This window comes from Centruroides sculpturatus, unplaced genomic scaffold (assembly GCF_000671375.1).
Source record: "Centruroides sculpturatus isolate CEXI.00-Female unplaced genomic scaffold, Cexi_2.0 scaffold849, whole genome shotgun sequence".
NCBI classification, from domain to species: Eukaryota; Metazoa; Arthropoda; class Arachnida; order Scorpiones; family Buthidae; genus Centruroides; species Centruroides sculpturatus.
In genome coordinates, this window is record NW_019384940.1 from 62,512 (window position 1) to 81,120 (window position 18,609).

General features: G+C 32.6%; 1 protein-coding gene across 1 annotated transcript in view; it reads right to left on the minus strand.

Annotated features, from left to right (window-relative positions):
- Window positions 1-18,609, minus strand: part of LOC111632106 (protein phosphatase 1 regulatory subunit 37-like) — a 97,994-nt gene that overhangs the window by 62,033 nt on the left and 17,352 nt on the right. The window contains exon 2 of the mRNA XM_023376475.1: window positions 16,808-16,899. Coding sequence (XP_023232243.1) covers window positions 16,808-16,899 — 92 coding nt within the window. The remainder of the gene's footprint in view (window positions 1-16,807; window positions 16,900-18,609) is intronic.

Here is an 18,609-nt window from a genome sequence, read left to right on the forward strand (position 1 = left end):
GATTAGTGAGATTGTGGGAAGTAACTAAAATATACATTTATTAACCCGAGTATTTACAATAATGGAAGTACAGTAGACAAAAAACTGCTCGGGCTTAAGGTGGATTATTCTACTTATTCCATTATTTAAAGCTCTCTTCAGGCCTTATCTACAGCAGAAAGTTAAAAAATCCGACAAAAAGTTGCTTAACTTTCCAGGAAACGTTTAAAACTGCGTGTGTGACGCCATCTGTTACATTTTTATTATTAAAACTCTTTATATTTTTAATTATTTTGAAATGGCACAAAGCTTAATTTTGAAGGTAGGGGATGGGTTTTTATAAAAAATTGTAGATGTTAATAATGAGTAAAATCGTCATTAAATCCGACCTTAATTCGAGATACGACACAAGACCCTCTGTATCTCCCCACCCCTTCGACCTTTAATCACAAAAATTTAATGGCATTAATCCCCCTAACACACAAACCTCCCTGCAAAATTTCAGAAATTTCTGACAAAATGAAAAGGAAACAACCGAACTTTTAACTTATGTTCAACGTATTGATTTTGAACAAAATCAGTATTCAATTCCCTGACATACATTTAGGGTTTTTCTCTACAGAATTACATCCAATTATAGATATTCAAATATTAAATAAATAAATATATAAAAAAAAGAAAAGCTAGAGAATTTGTCTTGTTAACTTAAAATCTCTCAATTCTGCTCGTTATCTTTTTGAATTTTTTAGGCATTTACATAAGCGAGGAAATTCTATTTTTGGAAAAGTTTTCAGTATGTAGGCTAACTCCCTTAGGTTCTATGGCAAAATTTAAACTTTGTCCTAGTGCCGAAGCGTATACCGAAAATAAAATAATTAACGGGTCAAACGACTTCTCACGCTTAACCTCCACAATAGGTTGAGGCGAAAATCAATTCACAATGACACAAAAAAAAAAAAAAAAAAACTCTGGCGTAACACGTAGAATTACGCGCATACGATAATGGTTTAAGTACGGTGAGAACAATGAGATTATTTGAATTCAAATGGCCAAGATAATAAATAAAAAAAAAATCATTAATCTTAACGTTTTGCCGAGGAAGTTGTGCAACAAGCGCATCTTATTGAAGAATTAGTTGCGCATAACTATGCAACTTATTCTACTATTTAAAGCTCTCTTCGGGCCATCAAACGTGATGCGTAATTGTTTAAGTGCAGCAATGAATCGTGATAAGGAAAGTGATTCTATAAAGTCAAAGGTAATGATCAAGAGATAACTATTCTCTCTCTCTCTCTCCTTCCATTCTCACCTGTGCTTTATAACGATGATTAAATGTATAGCAATGCGATTTACTTTGAAGAATAATAGAAAATTTCATCCTCGAATTGTTATAATTTATAAAAAGTAAATTCCTTTTTTTCCATTTAAGCGTGAATATTCCGCAATTGAAAGAACGTGAAGATCCTTCTCCCCATAAAAAAGAAAAAAATTCAAATTCATTGAGAAATTATTACGAGTCTTTTTAGTTTCCTTTCCACTCCAGATGGCATCCATTCAGTAAAGATCACAAAAGGCAACTTGTAAGGTAATTTTTCAAGATCCCTAGACAATAAAATTACAGCTTAAAAATATAAAAACGAATTAAACCATACAATTTTTCATTAAATAACAGATTTCTAGTATTAAAAATATATATATAGGCTATATACTAGTCTATAAAATCGAACAGATTTTCGGTCAGATGTCCTTCCTAATTTCGCTTCTACAAGAGTTTAAAATGATTTACATTCACAGAAAACGCCCATTTGTTGTTCTAAACATTGCGAAAGGCATTCAACGTGGCAAAGTATTCGGAATTCTCCTCCAATTATTAAGGAATCCATTCTGAAAAAAAAAAAAAAAAAAAACAGAATTCCCTCTTTCTATTGAAAGAAGTAAAGGGAATGTCAAAATAAATAAGACTTCCTTCCTAGTTTCAAACTATTTTTGAATTATTCAAAACGGAAACGAATAAAAAAGAAATACAGAAACAAAATTGGCACGATAACAAAATGCAAATTACAAAAATAAAAAAAAAATTCGAAAAGGTTGCCAATGAGTTCTATACAATTCACACGAACAAAAATAATAATAATATTATCTGTAAAAAAAGAAGAAAAACACACAACAAGTAAAAAATAAATCCGATTTTCGGCTATATTATTTATTTATTTATCGATCAATGCCCTACTTTATAATACTTTCAGGCATGTTTAATAAGAACAAAACCGTACAATTTATCTAATTTACTGTTCTAAACAATGAATACTACACTTATNTTATCCTGGCAAAATAAACGTAAATCTTTGAAGATTTATATTTATTTTGCCAGGAAAAATTTCTATTGATTTCTACATTTGAATGAAGAAATCAATTGAAATTCATACTTTTACATTTTTCAAATTTTACTCAAACATCTGAGTTTAATGGAGCTTCGATCAAAGTTAATAAAGAAGCCAAAGATCTGGAAACAAATTCGATAATGACTTTCAACAGTCATAAGAAGTTAATCCATAAAATTATAATCCTTTTAATAAAAAATTTCAAGTCAAATTTATTCGATATGATTACAATTAAAATTATAAACAAAGCATAATCATTTTTATTTCTATATACTTTTAAGTATATGCCCTCTTCAAGCATTTTCTCTATAGAATCTCAAGCTTATACTCCAAGCATTTTTTTTAACATATACAAATAAGTAAACAATCCAAACAGCAGAATAGTGGCTTAGAACAATTCGAACAGCGGAACAATAAGTTACAACTTGTTTCTAAGCCATTATTAATTCGATATTCAGGTGTTTACATTGTTTCTAAGGCATTATCCCATGTGATAAATATCAAATTAACATGTTTACTCAAATCGTATTCAATGGAAAAATTTAATAGTAGTTACGTATTTATTTACGTTTAAATATTCGAATGTATACTGTCGACACTACGTACAGGATGCCATAAAGAAAATTACATCACGTGACAATCGCAGTCATTTTATCTTGATGTTAACAGAACGTGAAACTTGCTTCCTACAAATTAATATAATGAAATATTTTATTTATTTAACGATAGAATTCTCTTTGATTTCCTGTGGCTTTCAGTAAATTATTTGAGAGTGTTCTTGAAGGAAAAATAAATAAATAAAACAAAAATGCATGCAGTAAGACAAAATGGTAAGAATTCGATGACGATAACAATCACTTTTAGAAGAATTCTCCTTTAAACAAGCATCTATCGTTATTCTTTATAATAGAACCATTATCAATGTAATTATTTAGAAACAATGGCTGATGTCCCTTATTGTTTATCTCAAATTTAATATTGTGATTATAAAAGTATAGAAGATGCGGACGAAACTAGAAGCGAGATGGTTATTCCTAGACGATTAACAAATCAAAATAAAATAAATAATAATGATTCTATATTATTTTTTTAAAATATATGTATAGCTAAATATAAAATAGATGAGACCCTTAAATGGTTGTCAGTATTTCTGTTATTCTTTATGCGTGTGCCAGGTGTTGATTGGGCTTTTGAGGAGGTGGGGATTAGTGAGATTGTGGGAAGTAACTAAAATATACATTTATTAACCCGAGTATTTACAATAATGGAAGTACAGTAGACAAAAAACTGCTCGGGCTTAAGGTGGATTATTCTACTTATTCCATTATTTAAAGCTCTCTTCAGGCCTTATCTACAGCAGAAAGTTAAAAAATCCGACAAAAAGTTGCTTAACTTTCCAGGAAACGTTTAAAACTGCGTGTGTGACGCCATCTGTTACATTTTTATTATTAAAACTCTTTATATTTTTAATTATTTTGAAATGGCACAAAGCTTAATTTTGAAGGTAGGGGATGGGTTTTTATAAAAAATTGTAGATGTTAATAATGAGTAAAATCGTCATTAAATCCGACCTTAATTCGAGATACGACACAAGACCCTCTGTATCTCCCCACCCCTTCGACCTTTAATCACAAAAATTTAATGGCATTAATCCCCCTAACACACAAACCTCCCTGCAAAATTTCAGAAATTTCTGACAAAATGAAAAGGAAACAACCGAACTTTTAACTTATGTTCAACGTATTGATTTTGAACAAAATCAGTATTCAATTCCCTGACATACATTTAGGGTTTTTCTCTACAGAATTACATCCAATTATAGATATTCAAATATTAAATAAATAAATATATAAAAAAAAAAAGAAAAGCTAGAGAATTTGTCTTGTTAACTTAAAATCTCTCAATTCTGCTCGTTATCTTTTTGAATTTTTTAGGCATTTACATAAGCGAGGAAATTCTATTTTTGGAAAAGTTTTCAGTATGTAGGCTAACTCCCTTAGGTTCTATGGCAAAATTTAAACTTTGTCCTAGTGCCGAAGCGTATACCGAAAATAAAATAATTAACGGGTCAAACGACTTCTCACGCTTAACCTCCACAATAGGTTGAGGCGAAAATCAATTCACAATGACACAAAAAAAAAAAAAAAAAAACTCTGGCGTAACACGTAGAATTACGCGCATACGATAATGGTTTAAGTACGGTGAGAACAATGAGATTATTTGAATTCAAATGGCCAAGATAATAAATAAAAAAAAATCATTAATCTTAACGTTTTGCCGAGGAAGTTGTGCAACAAGCGCATCTTATTGAAGAATTAGTTGCGCATAACTATGCAACTTATTCTACTATTTAAAGCTCTCTTCGGGCCATCAAACGTGATGCGTAATTGTTTAAGTGCAGCAATGAATCGTGATAAGGAAAGTGATTCTATAAAGTCAAAGGTAATGATCAAGAGATAACTATTCTCTCTCTCTCTCTCCTTCCATTCTCACCTGTGCTTTATAACGATGATTAAATGTATAGCAATGCGATTTACTTTGAAGAATAATAGAAAATTTCATCCTCGAATTGTTATAATTTATAAAAAGTAAATTCCTTTTTTTCCATTTAAGCGTGAATATTCCGCAATTGAAAGAACGTGAAGATCCTTCTCCCCATAAAAAAGAAAAAAATTCAAATTCATTGAGAAATTATTACGAGTCTTTTTAGTTTCCTTTCCACTCCAGATGGCATCCATTCAGTAAAGATCACAAAAGGCAACTTGTAAGGTAATTTTTCAAGATCCCTAGACAATAAAATTACAGCTTAAAAATATAAAAACGAATTAAACCATACAATTTTTCATTAAATAACAGATTTCTAGTATTAAAAATATATATATAGGCTATATACTAGTCTATAAAATCGAACAGATTTTCGGTCAGATGTCCTTCCTAATTTCGCTTCTACAAGAGTTTAAAATGATTTACATTCATAGAAAACGCCCATTTGTTGTTCTAAACATTGCGAAAGGCATTCAACGTGGCAAAGTATTCGGAATTCTCCTCCAATTATTAAGGAATCCATTCTGAAAAAAAAAAAAAAAAAAAACAGAATTCCCTCTTTCTATTGAAAGAAGTAAAGGGAATGTCAAAATAAATAAGACTTCCTTCCTAGTTTCAAACTATTTTTGAATTATTCAAAACGGAAACGAATAAAAAAGAAATACAGAAACAAAATTGGCACGATAACAAAATGCAAATTACAAAAATAAAAAAAAAATTCGAAAAGGTTGCCAATGAGTTCTATACAATTCACACGAACAAAAATAATAATAATATTATCTGTAAAAAAAGAAGAAACACACACAACAAGTAAAAAATAAATCCGATTTTCGGCTATATTATTTATTTATTTATCGATCAATGCCCTACTTTATAATACTTTCAGGCATGTTTAATAAGAACAAAACCGTACAATTTATCTAATTTACTGTTCTAAACAATGAATACTACACTTATAAGAGAGGGCACGTAGTTAGTAGTGTTTTATTGATTAGGTAAGAGAATTACATACACGCGCGCCGGTTTTATTACATTAAAAGCGTTGGAAAAATAACACAATACTAACAAAACGTTTATTGTACGCTGCTGGTGTAAGAGGCAAACCTGCCAAACACGCTAAACGCCCACTAACTCTCCCCTCTTATCAATTAACTAAATTAAATCTACGGCTTAATAGAGTTGGGAATTTCGGTCCTACTCGGCTCCACGGTTCGTAAATTACTCGAAATCAGTAAAATTTCGTTGGGTTTTTTTAGTGTTTTCTATTGAAAATAAACACTTAAAAGTTTTCTTGGAAAAGTGTATAGAAAAAAACAGGGAGTGAACACATTATTGAAGCATAATCTTCAATGATTTACAAAACGTAACTAACAAAAATGAATGGAAAAAAGGTGTGAATTAACAGAAGTCATGCATAAAAAATAATGGAAGTGCACACAAAATCAAGTGTTAAATATACAATAATAATAAGGGAGCAATGCGGACGGATAAACTTGTGTTTTTCTTTTAACTCGTTCTGCCTCGAAGGCCCCAACCTTTGCAATCTCATCACGTTTCATCCAGGCCTACACCCAACGTATCCGGGTGAAATCATCCACGAAAATGTCTAAGGTATGCCCTCTCACGTGGCCATTTAACATGGCCTCACAAGGGGCCTCGGAAATATTTATTACTCCATTGTATTTCTTTGTAACTTTATTATTTTTTATTATATAGAGAGGGTTTGTTAATTAAAGATAAAAACTAGCTCGGGCCTCTTTTAGAGTTCTGAAGTTCCGTTCGGAATTCGAACCGGGACCCTCCACCATGGCATTTAACGCAAGCAATTACAAATATGCGTGAATAATTATTAAATAAAATCAAATATTTGAATATTTATACGATTTAAATAGTATAATTTATTAAAAATAAACTCCTTCCTCAATTAAATCCGTATTTACTTATCATTTTATACGTTTAAAATAGAATTCAATATGGCGTTAAATTATAGATTCATTAGAAATAATCACAATAGACGTATTATTATCGTAAAGTCTATATTTATCACTTTGTCTAATTATAATTATTCATTTGTTATGAATATTAAAATTAATTCGGAAAAGAATGAAAAGGGGAGGAAAAAAAATCACAATACATTTCGCACGAAACAAACAAAAATTAGTGTTCTGCAGCCATTCGGTATTTCGTCACACGCATTTCGTGACGCCATAGAGGTTACTCGATCGTCACGTAACGTTTGTGACGTAATCCCGGTTTCAAACGTGTCGACGTCACGAGGAAGGTGCGAGTTACGCTTTCCTATAAAATAAATAAAACTATAATAATAATGATGATAATAATAATAAAAACAAGAAATATTTCAATCGTATCAGCGATCGAAATGGCGTTACGGGTCAGATCTCGTCAAACCAGTTACAAGTGGCTCAAGGTCGAGGGAGCGACGTTGGATTTTATCTCACCAAATCTCCCGCTTTCTCTTCTACTCTACTAAAATCGATAGAGGGAAATCCTCTGTTTCCTTCCAAGGATAAAATCAAAATGGCCGACGTCCCGATTACTTTTTTTAAAATAGAAATTAGTGTGACGTTAAAAAAAAAAAATGTACATTTTTTCGCTTCGTCCGAGATCGCCACTTAGCAACCGCGACGCGCCGCCTCCGCGCGACCTTGGAATTAAACGCGTGACGGCAGAAGCGGGGGATAACCTACCCAGATTTCGGTAGGTGTTATAAATTCGGTCACGAAAAGTGACGTCGAAGGACCTGATCGATCGAGTCGGCCGTTGCCGGAGCCAGTACGAGATGGCCGTTTCCCCGCGTCGGATGACGTCACGCGGCGACGACAAGCAGTCTGCGGAGGAAGAGCCTGCGGCTGGAATTGACCCGATTGTCGAGCGACGCGGCTGCGCCTTGCGCGATTACCGCAGACACGCGACCGTCGCCGGAGACGTGTTTTGGCTTAAGACGCGACGCGACGCCACGAAGGTCGTAAAACTCTTCGACCGCGACGTTTATACTCCCCCTTCTTCATTTTTATCCCCTTCGCACGCGAAACTTCCACGCCGGAGGGTGGAAAAGTGCGTAAGCCAGTCGTCGCTTCCGTCGTCTCTCCGCCATATTTTTCTCTATACGTTCCGCAGTTATAAGCATAAAATCGTACGAAACGATGCGTCGCTTCCATCACTTCACCGCCATATTTAACGAAATTGCGTAATACTTCCATTCGCACTTTCTAGCCTTTCTATACTGTTATACGTCACTCGATCGGTGTTACATCACGCGTTAAATATACAGACACCATTTTAGCAGGGAATTTGAGACGTTTGTGGCGTTAAATTTGATAAAATAACGTAAAACTAACGTGTAAACGCTTTCTAACGTTCCCATTCCGAAGTATTACGTAACGCTATACACTAGCCGAAGAGTACGCATTACCGCGCGTAATTCTCGTATAAATAAACTCCGTATGACGTTACACGATTACGTAACATCGGTCCGGATCTAGCCAGTCACGTGACAGACGGCGAATCTCTCGGTATGAGCCTCCTTAATTGATGTAGCAATTACATTTTCTCCGTAGGACACGGGCTCCACGCGGCTTACACATTAATCACCCTTCTCTTATTTATGCCCTCGTCTACTTTTTAGAATAAAAACGCATTTTTATAATTAATAAACCTTTCTAATCCTCCTTACTTTCTATAAATTTAATGGAAGTTTATTAAAATTGGTAGCAATCCCCCCCGGTTACAGGAGACAAAAATCTTCTACTCGGGGGTACTGTTAAAAAGGATAAGCAATCGTACATTTCGCCTGGGGAGGAGTATCTAGACAACACAGAGCAATACACTAAAGCCGCATTATGTGAGCTCCTACTGAATAGCCTTTCGCTCAAGGTAATATCTCTAGAGATACATATTGAAAAAGTAAGAAAAGGACATTAAGCCGCTTGCATTCTATGCACTTTCAACACCAAGGGAACTTATCTTAAGATAGAAAGAAAAAAAGTAGAAATTATATGTTCTATCTATGTTACTAATGCACTGTACTCTGTATTATGAATATCAGCGCGTGAACAGGATTTTTAAAGGTGTTTTATTAATTTTTATAATGTCGATATAATAATATAAACGAGCAATTGTTAATTAGTAGTGGCTTGCTCCCGTAAATCATACTTTTCCTGTTAGCAATAGAGTCGTGCCGTCATCTAGCACATTTCGGGGACGAAAATTTTTAAATTAAAATAACGTAACTTCCGGTTTTCACCGGAAGTTCGTATACAGTTAATCGGAGTTTCCTGCCCCAATTTTTCCATATCTGGTCTCGGATTTTATCTATATAACTCCGTTCTAGAGATTAAGAAAAGACAGACAGACAGACGGGTCGCCCGGTGGTAATCTTAATACTGCATACACTTTAATCGTCACAAATTTACTTACATTTATATTATTTAAGTTGGATTTTTATCCATTCGTGTGAGTATATGGGAACGAAACGTGTTTAGGACTTAACTAAAGCAGGGTGGTCCGAAAGTCGGTTAACCGAGCTAGCTGGTTTTTCTCATATCTCGGTTAACTGACTTTTGTCCATTCGTTATTTTGAATATAAAAATTATGTGTATTTTATTTACGATTTTGGTTTCAAACTTTTTGAATTTTTAACCCGAACATAATCTATGATTCATTTTAAAAACGCACGTTTTTAATATATTTATGAAATATATACGTTGACAGTGGTTTTATATTTATATATATAATTTAAAAGTGCTTTTAGAAGAATTTTAAAATTCTATTGTTATATATACACTTATAAGTTACAACAATAGATAATATATAATATGTGATCTAATATATACGTATAGCCAGATACATTATCATCTACGGAGCTCCAAGTCCTTTTTATACAAGTTTATACAATGCAAAGTCCGTATTAAGCAATAATTAATATAATACAAGGTCTTAACTGATACCGGATTCGAGCGAACCAATTTTAAGTGTCGATAATCCCTTAAAAGCTAAGCACTAGGCCCTTAAAAGTCGGAGACACTAGACAAAGCTTAACCTTCCTTTCTGTAATTCTCATTATTCATACGTTGGAATTTAATGCGAAAGCGCAAAGGCGAAGAGATAATTTAGGAGAAGCTTTCCATTTAAACCAATTGAAAACAGCGCTTTAAACATTTTACCCATTGAAACTAATATGGTGACGTCACGCTGGAGATAGGACCTTGATAAAAATCAAGGACAAGGAAAACGAAGGGTGGAAAATGCGGACAAACTGCCAATGTCAACGTGTGGCGTACTTAACGAGTAATAACTACTATACACTATTGGAGCGAATTGGATCGTAAAAAAAACCCAATGTAATGTTTTGTAACCTTTTTTGGGTCGTTCCCACAATTAAAAACAAGAGCTCGAGCTATTTTAAAACACTAGAAAGATATTTAATTGTCAGATAAACATATAAATCAATCCTTCCCTCGATAGAGTTTGCAACTGATGATTAACACTCGAAAATGTCTTAAATTTCCACACTAAAAAATGATAAAACTGTAGTATTTCCCTACACAGGATAGAAATCGACATCCATAAATCGTCGCCATTTTATTTCATAGAAAACTGTACTTTTCTTACGAGCAATTTTGAGATGGGAATATTTAGATAATGCCATTTGCGTGTTAAACTTAACCCCCGAACAGGTGTAGATGACGCCATTTCTGATTATACACACACAAGAAACAGGTTTACAAGAAAATAAATTTAGCAAATGCATTTCTTCACGTTTATTTATCATATATCTAAATCATAGATTATAACGATAATTTTGTCACTTGGTATGTGTTCTTAAACACAGTTTTATAATCTAGTTCTCGTATTCAACAATCTCTACTCCCATTATGTCACCTTGTCAGTTCGTTTTACACACGTTATACGGTCTGTTTAGTCGAAAAATTTGGCGTGGGAGCTAAATTATAAATGTGACATTTTAAATTCCCCACGAAAAGATAAATAAATAAATAAATAAATAATACTTCATACCGTATGATACGTAGGTTGTTGCTTTGATATTTTTACCTTCCACCCTCTTCTATAGATCCCGGATTCTTTGTTTAATTGGCGAAATGTGGATCAAAATAGGAATGTAGCTATGGTAACAGAATTTATAAGCCAGTGTTTTGTGTAATGTGTCCACCTACGATGTCACGGCCCACCCCCAGACTTCGTTGGTAATTTAAAAAAAAAAAATACATTAAAAATTAATTTGTCAAACAGTTTGATTTTTAATAAAAAAATATTCTGTGTTTTTAAATTATTAAACCCACATAAAATCATTTAAGTGTGATAAATCGAGGTAGGATAATTAAAAATTGACATTTTCCTTATTGTGAAGAATGTTTTCAGTAGGATTCTGGATATAGCGATCACCCGATATAGTGAATAATTCTGTTGGTCCTTGTTATTCTTTATGTATATAATTTAAGGTATTTATTTAATATACTGTAAGGTTTTTAGTTTAGATTTTAGGGTAAGATAAGGCCAAATTTTACCTTAAAATTTCAAGGAATTATACTATTAATCACAGAAATGTCACGTAAAATATGTATAAAATGAATGAAATTCCATCGAATAATGCTACATTCTTTCCTAAAATTAATTAAATAATTATTAATTCAAAAAATGATTATTAAATTCTACAATTATTTACAGCAAAAGTTAGGTATGAAGTCCTTAAATTCGAATAAAACAAAATTCAAAAGGATTAACGTAGTGTCAGCTTCTTTGAGAGCGATCACTTTAAAAGGATGTTTACAGGCTGGTCCAAAAGTCAGTTGACCATATGAATTACTTAATTAAAAGCATTATCATTTTAGTATTGAACAAGAAGAATAAAACAGAAATTGGGTACCTTCAGTATTAATAATTTACGTGTCCCCATAACACAAGAGGGAACAAAGCAAGACACGTGCCGATGTCGCGGGGAATTTTTTTGTTATTTTTAGAAGAATTACACACTTAAAAAATCCTCTAAAAATATAAAAATTCCCTATAAAACTTCAAATATGGAGAAACAAAAATTTTTAATGCTTGGTAATTATCCTTACGAACTAACGATGAAAACAGCAAGAGACAATCGATTTTATTGCAAGAAAACAGCGAAATTTACGAGTTAAAAATAAAATATTCCCGAAAATAACCGAAAACGTGACCATTTACAAATCACCTTTAACTTAAAAAAAAAAAACAGGCGAAATCATCTATTGTAACCGACACACCATCATTGAAAAGTACAAAGACACGTGAAAATCGATAATAATTCTGGGTACACGGATCGAAAAATCACCACTAGCAAGTACCAAGGAAGAGGAACGAAGATAAATAACAGTCACACCCACTGTATTATAATCATGTAAATATACAGCACGATAATATAATGTAAATATATTCGAATTAAGATGGAATCTACGAAGAAAAATGACTTCTAGCGAGATTACACAAATTGCTCTATCGTTTGACGTCATCGAGGTGTCATTGTTCTAAAGATCGGATACGCTAGAAAAGGGTTTTTCAAGGTTAACTTCCAGTCGAAGCCATTCTTACGACGGATGAACTTTATTTTTCGACATTTAATATACCGAGTGATGAAAGGTTTAACACCAGTTATATTTATTTTACGGATGGTTTAATGCGGTTTCGAAATTTTCAACGGTTTTATTTACTCGTGTATAAAACACCAACCGAGCAAAATTAATTTTTAATAGAACCATTGACATTTTAAGAAAAAATCTAAATCTTTGTAACCTTATTAAGGAAAAAATTAAGGGAAAAAAATCATTACAGTTAGACCTGTTCAAACAGGAAAATATATTTGGTCCGGCTTACACAGGTTTTACTGTATACGAAGCTTTCTAACTGGAAAATGATTGTGTTTGATATTTTCTAGTTAAAGTTGTGCCTTTAGGTAACCGACGGAGATCGTTAAAATTGCAATTACATTTGTTTCAAGTATTGTGTTTCCGGATGGTAATAAACTGCAAATATTGCAGAAAATATACTAAAAAAAAGGAAAATATATACGAAAAAACAAATATTTTTCCGTTTTAAACAGGTTTTTTTTTGTTTTTTCAATATAGAAAATCGCTCGGTTCTGAAGAATTTTTCCTGTATCCGTTTTGTACAGGTTTCACTGAATATATAAAGCATAAACTGTCATTTTTATAATAATAATAAGCAGAATTTGAAATTTATTCAATAAATATTCTTGAAAGAATACAAAATGTTTACGTTTAATCTGGCCGTTTAATAATTAATAAGACTTAATTTTAGATAAATATATTCATTCGAATCGAATAGTAAAATACAGTCGACCCCCCATAACACTGTTGATTATTCCGTTTTATATGAATTCCATGTTGTACGAGTCACTTAGATTTTACAAATACGTGAGCCGTTCAGAGCCAGGCACACGTATTTGTAAAATCTAAGCGACACGTACAACATGGAATTCATATAAAACGGAATAATCAACAGTGTTATAGGGGGGTCGACTGTATATAAATGTGTATATAAATAATAAAATGAATAACTTAGATTCGTTACGTGATTAAAGGATATTCCTTAAAATCAATAATCCTAAATGTCATCAAAGGTTAAATACGAAAATCGATCATAAAAAGAAAATCCTGTATGAGAGGTTTTTTTCTTCCGTTGCCGATGCTTTCCGCGGTATAGGGTGGCCCAAAAGTTAGTTAACATCGTAAACCTCGTCCGTTTTAGACAGGTTTTTACTATATATTCGTTTTAGTAGGGAGAAAAGCAAGCTGCTTACGTTTCGTATTCACAAATGTGCATGAAACACGCGAAACACGGCGCAGTTAACTGACTTTCGGGTCTATATTATTTGTCGTATTGCTTATGCTATATCGTGATATACATATAGCATAGGCCCAAAATTCAGTTAACCGTTTGTATATTGCATTTACAAAAAAAATAAAATACGGTTTACTGACTTTTGGGCTCACATGCTTGTAGTATATCCTACGCTACAGATAGTATTAATATTAGCGTACTGTGTATTAACTTGTAGTGAGGCCCAAAAGTCAGTCAACCGCAGTAACACCTAAATTTCTCTCTTACTTTTCAAATCACCTGTGTCAGTATATACTGTACTTTATTATAAACTCAGTTCAAAAATTCATATTCACACATACAGTGGGCCTATAAACACAAGGTTAACTAACTTGTGGGTCACTCTGTGTATTGATCGATGAATCGGGCCCCCCCTAAAAAAATAGAACGTAATCAAAATTTGTAGAGTTAATTTAGTTTACTTTTAATCCTGTTTTCATAATAATCTGATTTATTTAAATTTTAAATAAGCCAAATTATTAAATTATAAGCCGAAATATGAAAAATTAAATAAATTATTTGGGAATTTTTTAATATTTAATGAACTTAATTTGCATATTTATCAAACTTAATTAGTGAAAAACAAAGCGAAAAAAGGCGAATATTTTAATCTCATTACTCTAAAATAATCACAGAATTCGAGTGAAAAATTACGTTTCTACCCGTCAAAATTTCATTATTTTTTTATTCATTTATTTATTCCTGGAGTAATTTTTCGGTTTACTCGTAAGCTACAGCTTAGGGCCTGCCTCCATCACGGAAAAAAATTATATAGTGCGGAAGGAAGGGCCTCTTATACGTTATAGCTTAAGGCCACAATTCTAAATCCTGCTCCGAGGACACCAAACGGAAGTTATTTGGTAGACAGATAAGACGTCACACTGATGTAATGTCGTTTAGAATAAATAAATAAGGTCTGGCGATGTCGACACCCGATCCTCGACGTCAAAATGTATCTTTAACCTAGTTTAATTCTCGTCATAACTTCCGTTCTAGGTAGTGTCTAATGACAAAACCATTGCTAAACCGACAATATTTTCATACATACACTAACTGTAAACGATGTACCCCCTTAAAATATATTCTAAGCTGTGAGGTGACGTTTTGACAACACGCTTTATCCATTATAACGGGAGTTTCATAATGCAACAGGGTGCAACAGGTCTCTGTTTTTATATTGTAACAGACATTTCGTGATGCAACAGTTGATTTTTAGATGGAGCAACAGATTCCTGTTTCTCCATTATAACAAGGAACTATTTTGATGCACCAATTGATGGAACGTGGTATCCTCGAGAGATTCAAAGTCCATAGAATTTAGCGCAAGAGCCCCCACTGATAAAAGGTGCTCTAGTTTTATTGCAGCCATTTCTATTATCTATTTTTCAGAACTTTGATCGTATGTAATGTACAGTACCTGCGGTTCCATCTTGCCTAGTGTACCACTAGTTGAAAACTGCTGGTATATACGAAATGTCATTTCACTTTTACTGTAACACGAGTGGATAGCAATCGATTCTGCTGCTAAATATAAAGGAATAGTGGATTATTTTCTGCGATTTCGATCAATTATCCTTTAATTTCCTATATTTTTATCTAATAAATTCCACTAGATTGAATCGTTCTCTCATTATCGACTATAATTATTTATATCCGGCTCGATCCTAGTGCAAATCTTTCAGCACACATCCTCTATCAGCACTCGAACATCCAGTAATTCTCCTATAATTAATTTAAGCAGGATTATCTGTATGTAAGTGATTTATCTCAAATTCTGTCAGGTTGAATAGTTTCAGTAGAAATGTTGCAAATGATTACAGAAAAACAATTACAAACAGCGCTTTTATATACCAGCAAAAAGGTGGCCCAAAACTCGCTTAACCGCATTAGATTTTTTTTACACTTAAATTTCCGAAAAGAGTGTTGTAACTTATACATTATTTTAGACAATTTAAGGTGTAGGAATAAAGACATTTAACTGACTTTTGGGCCACCCTTCTTGTAGTATCAATAAATCGCTTGTAAAAGGTCGATACTTTTTCATACGAGAGATAAATGAGTTATTTAGTGCAGACCTTATCATTAAGGAGATAATTCAATAATATTGTAAAGAAAAAAAAACAACTGACTAATGATAAATTACATTAACGTGTTAACAATCAATCAACTTAAACAAAACATTTAGTCTAAACAGCTTTCTCCTGTGAGATTTTTCGGCAGAGGAAGGTGATGTAAAAAGTCCATTACTGTTATTTCACGCAGAATCCCTTAGAGGAAAACACCCTTTGTAAGAAAGATTTTTATTGTCTACGAGTGAATTTAAGGTAAATTTTAATAAAGAAAACACGGTAGTATTTTATTTTAAAGGTATAAAAAAGGGTGAAAACACAAAAAAATTGTTTTAGTTTTCGACAATATTTCATTCTCCTATTACCTGAATGGAGTAATGTACTCTCCGTTTACTACGCACGAAGAGTAAGAGAAATTCGATTCTCGAGCTATAAAAGTATATATAGTACTACAATTCTTTGTTTACAGGGATATTTTTCTATGACATCGCTTTTAAATTCCCCTTATCCATCGTTGATAAAAGTCAAAGGTTGTAAGCAAAGCAATCGATAAAACAGCTTGAGAGCATCTGTCATAACTCGGATTTAACTACTTCTCCTGTACATCTTTAAAGATGCCCTTAAAACGGGTCACCCATCCATTAAACCGAACATAGCACGATATAAAAAGAGCCACTTATGTATAATACATAAACATAATATATATATATATATAGCTTATTTATATAAGTCCATACATTAAATCCATTTGTGTGGAGGAAGAGATCCAAAGACCATTACTTATCGTGTTGAAATATAAATAAATAAATAAAATTTTATGATAAAATATGTTTTATTAGAAGAGAGAAGTTCGTTGTTTTGAGAACAAACTTTTTCTCTTGTATACTTTTAAATAGATGGATAAAGATTCATTATTTATTCAACACTCACTTGAAGTTGATAAAGAATCCTGGAGACGGGTTTCACTGCGTGTTTGGCACAAGCTGTCTTGTAAGCTGCAATTAGGGATTCCGTTTCGGATACTGCAAGAAAAAACAATTATATATATTGATATTTATATTCAAATTCTTCAAAATTTAAAAAAAAAATCGAAAATACTTTAATACTAACAAAATTTCTAACTATGGACAAAGAAGATTACTGAGCGAAACGTGGGATAAATTTTGATAAAAATCAATGTAAAAGATGGATGAAAGTCTTCATTTTTTAAAAATTTTCAGCGAATTTTAACGTCGTTTACGCATTTTTATTACATTAAACACACTAAAATTAACGCACGATGCACACCATTACGCAATATCCAGAGCTAGCTATGCAAGATAGAATTTTCAGGATTAATTAAGGAAATTTTTTACTTTAATCTACTTATACCAGGTTCATGTTGGTTTACTTCATAAGAGAATATCTCACACTGAACAAACACTGAGTGATATTGCATAATCGATACCGCGTATCGATATCAATGCGTGTTTTTTTTATCCGCATTTGCAAATCGATTACTTAATTACATTAAGTATACCCTCGCTTAAATACGCTTTGCAGTTAATTGAAATTATAAAATTCAACCGAATTATCGAACGAATGACACGAAAAAAGCAACAGTCAAGAGAAGAAGTTCGATTTTTATAAACGAAAGAAACGTTCTCCGGTGAGATTTCTGAAGCTGGCCGAGTGCCACGACATTCCCTCACGTCTTCAGTTTAATAATTAAATAATTTATGCTCTCGTAAAGTATAATTTATATCGACAATGTTAGCCTAAAGTAAAGTCTCTCTCACTCGACGAGAAAAAAAAAATCCAGTTTAAACCAAGAGCAATCTACAAGTTTTATGAATCCATAATTTGGATGGATTTTAATATAAATCAGAGTCCAAGCGGTGCAAAATCTTCATTTAAAATCGATAAAATTGTTAAAATTCTACATAAAAATTGGCACGAATTTTATTTTATTTTGCTCGCAACGGGAGTGTAGCTCATCACTCAACACCAATCATTCGTGGTTATACGCAAGATGTTGTTGGATCTTTGACATTTTGCCACTTCAAACTAGTACGCTGAGGAATGGATAATGTTTATCCAGTTAAAATATTCAACATCTTTGTTTTTCTAATGTAGAAAAGGGGAGAGGATGGCGTGATTATATAAAGATTCCCGGAGGATTAAACATTGCCATTTGGTTCTTACACTGCGACAGAATCGAATCGATCGTGTTTCGACTGCAATCAAAGAACAACTGTGGCTAGGAAGAAGCTCTATCAAATAATTTCTGAGAAAGATAATAGCGGTTACATACGCCACGATAAACAATTGGTTAAAGATAAATCGAAATAAATAATTGTCTTCGACCTATCATTATTCCTCTTACATCACTCGACAGCAGGAGTTGGCACTCTTTCCCAAAAACTCATCGAAATCCTTATCCAAATTTTATCAAAAATTATTTAAAATTCTACTAAATGTAAGATCTTTTTTTTTTTTATTTCATTATTCGAGGTTCTTCGGTTTAACGCCATCCGAATTGGCGCTAAATCGAAGTAGATTTTTGTCGTGTTTTCGAACGTTCGACATCACCCCCCTCTTTTAAAATTATTGTATTTTGGTGCATAGGTTTTCTTGTACTTACGGGTTAAGATCCTTCAACATATATTACGGGGGTAGCGCTATTTAGAAGGTCGCTATATCGAGGTTTGACTGCGTATACGTATATAAAGTAACTAAAACGAAAATAAAAT